The sequence below is a fragment of the Nicotiana tabacum genome, chromosome 6, assembly GCF_000715075.1.
Source record: "Nicotiana tabacum cultivar K326 chromosome 6, ASM71507v2, whole genome shotgun sequence".
NCBI lineage: Eukaryota > Viridiplantae > Streptophyta > Magnoliopsida > Solanales > Solanaceae > Nicotiana > Nicotiana tabacum.
The window spans coordinates 144,607,197-144,610,601 of NC_134085.1; the positions used below are offsets into that span (position 1 = coordinate 144,607,197).

Here is a 3,405-nt window from a genome sequence, read left to right on the forward strand (position 1 = left end):
AGCATCAGTGACCCACGGGACTACTCAACAAATTGAGATTCCAGAGTGGAAATGGGAAAGAATTACTATGGATTTTATCACCGGGCTACCACAAACCCTTAGAGGTTATGACTCTGTATGGGTTATTGTAGATCGACTGACGAAATCAGCACACTTTTTACCAGTGAAGACTACATATGGTGGAGTCGGGTATGCACAGATATTTATGAATGAAATTGTCCGACTTCACGGAGTTCCAATATCCATCATCTCTGATAGAGGATCACAATTCACTTCACGCTTTTGGAAATCTTTTCAAGAAGCATAGAGTACACGAGTAGATCTTAGTACTGTATTTCATCCACTGAACGATGGGCAGTCTGAACGTACTATTCAGATCTTGGAGGATATGTTGAGAGCTTGAATTCTTGAGTTTGGAGGTTGTTGGGACACTTATTTACCGTTAGCTGAATTTGCTTACAACAATAGCTTCCAGTCCAGTATTCAAATGGCATCGTACGAAGCATTGTATGATAGAAGATGTCGTTATCCTACCGGATGGTTTGAAGCAGGTGAGACTAACTTATTGGGACCCGACCTAGTACAAGAAGCTATGAATAAGGTCCAGTTGATCAGACAGAGATTGCTTGCAGCTCAAAGTAGACAAAAGTCTTATGCTGATAAAAGAAGAAGAAATTTAGTGTTCACAATTAGGGACAAAGTGTTCCTACGAGTCTCCCCTATGAAACGTGTGATGCAGTTTGGGAAAAGAGGCAAGTTAAGCTCCAGGTTTATAGGACCATATGAGATACTAGATCGAGTGGGAGCTGTGGCTTATCGTTTGGCACTTCCTCCCGAGTTGTCCTTTATTCATCCAGTGTTTCATGTCTCAATGCTAAGAAAATGTATATCAGACTCATCTCAGGTGCTTGAAGCACTAACTATACCGCTTGATGAGAAGTTGTCTTACGAGGAGGAACCAATGGCTATTGTTGATAGGCAAGTAAGAAAGCTACGGTCAAAAGAAATTGAGTTCGTAAAAGTCATATGGCGAAATCATACAGTTGAAGAAGCTACTTGGGAAATAGAGGATACTATGCGAGTCAAGTACCCCCAATTGTTTCAATCTACATGTACGTACTTGAGTTAAATTCGGGTACCGAATTTCATAAGGTGAGGAGATTGTAATACCCTATATTTTAATAAGGGTGTATTGGTCATTAGAATAATAATGATAATAATAATAATAATTATTATAAGAAGCTAACTATGAAAAAAAATAATGAAACAAAACAAAAAAGGGAAAGGGAAAGGAAAGAAACAAAAAAAAGGGCCGAAGCCCATTAGAAAAATAACCTGCCAAGGTTTGGCAAGGGTTAGCAAAACAAAAGAAGCCAAGGCTTCTGTAGGAAAACGAAAAAAAAAAAACGAAACCAGAGAAAAAGAAAGAGAAGACAAAAAAGAAAAGAAAAGAAGAAGAAAGCTTTGGGCAAAGGCCTTAAGAAGAACTAGGAGTTGAAATTGACAATATTAAAGTTCTCCTTCGACTCAAGAGGTTAACCTTCTTCTTCTCATCTGTTGAATTATTTCACTGAATCTATGCAATTTCATGTAGTACAAAAGAATTCAATATCACCTTTCTCTTATATATATATATATATATATATATATACCCACACACACAATTACTATGAAGATAATAAGGCTATAAATGTTTAGCTTAAGCACTGATAGGTCTAATTTTAGAGGAATAAATTATACTAAATAGTTTGAAATTGATAGAATTATGGACTAGTTCTATGATTAAATATAAATCCACAAACTAAGGCTCAAACATGAACCCCGATGATTAGGTATTCTAAATTAGTGATGGATTTAGCCTAAATGAGGCAATTAACATGAGATCGATATTATGTAATTATAGATTGATTGGAGGAATTTGTACGAATTGTTCGAGCTGAAGCATTTGGTATTTCGGCACGAGTAATGTGAGTAGTAATCTTACCGCAATTTGTGTTTTCATAACTTGCATGATTTAGACATGATTTTTAATACGAATATGTTACTGATTATTTTGAGTTGCATGTGGGACAAGTCTTTTACTCGATATGATACCGAAATAGTTATTTGAGAAGATTACCGTTGTTTTAAATATTTTCGTTGTCACTAGATCTGTTTTACCGTTACTTGAATTTACTGTTATCGAAAAGAAATTATATGATTTGATAATAACCGAAATGCCCTATATTGTTTTAAAATATTTTTTATGAGTATATACGGATTACAAAGATAAGTATAAATGTAAGTAGACATTGAAGGATCCCGTAGCTAACGTCGGGTTCGTTAGACCTGGAGCACCTTGTAATTACCAATTACCATTATAGCCCTCGCTAGTGGGAAGGTAGAACTAGCATACCGTTATCGATTCCCTCGAGTAGGGACTACCGTTAATTATATATGACTTCTTGCGAAGAAGTCCACAGTTATACCGATTACATGATCCGTTCATTGAAACCTCCCAAAATATGAATATTGATATTATACAGTGGTTACCGAGCTTATTACAGAATTGTCAAGTGTATTAAACTATAAGAAAACATGATGAGACTGAAAATTATTTATTGCTTCTGAAAGGGCATTCTTATGTTATTTTCTGTTTAATATACTAGCATGTTTTCTGACTTGTCCCTAATAAAAACGGTTGTGGTTAAGTGTTATTACTCACTAATCTAGCGACTCATTCCTTGCTAAAAAAAATTTAAGAGACAGCAGCTGACGCAGGTGAGGATTTCGTTAATTAAAGCGCACATATTGATAGTTCTCGGTGAGCCTCACACTTGTTCGTGTGGGCGAAGATTTTATTTATTTACATGCTCTTCTTTGACCTCTTAGAGTCGCTCCACGGTCATTCTTTTAGTGTCTTGAGTAGTCTTTGTTATTATAGACTTATGTTGAGTAACGCTCATTCCTATAAAAATTTGGAGATATAGTAACATTTCTAGTTGTTAGTGGGTGGACTGTTAAAGGTAGATACTTATTTTGGTTATTTGATAAAGTCATTGTCATTTGAATTGCTATTAGGATGTTTGGTTGCTCATTTGAGACAGGAAAATTTTTGGGATGGTCCAAAAACAGGGGAAACTCTGTCCGATTTTCTGAAAAATCTCCGATGAGGCTTACTGGGGAGCACTAGCTCCTGAGCGCCGGTCACGGTCCTAATTTGGGCCGTGACATTTATAAAATATATCTTTTGTACATTTTGTATCTGATTTATACATAGTAAAAATAAATTTTATACAACTAATTATATATTATACAACTTATCTACAGCTTTCACACATTATTTCTACCCAGTTAAATACAACTACAATAACATACAATTTAAATACAAATTTTATACAAAATTTATACAATATGTCTTTTGTA

At 35.1% G+C, this 3,405-nt stretch overlaps 1 protein-coding gene across 1 annotated transcript; it reads left to right on the plus strand.

Moving 5' to 3' along the window:
• The first annotated feature begins 487 nt into the window (after positions 1–487).
• On the plus strand, positions 488–1,129 carry LOC142182089 (uncharacterized). The gene has a single exon (XM_075256011.1). It carries the CDS (start codon positions 488–490, stop codon positions 1,127–1,129), a length of 642 nt encoding a protein of 213 aa, XP_075112112.1.
• The last annotated feature ends 2,276 nt before the right edge of the window (positions 1,130–3,405 follow it).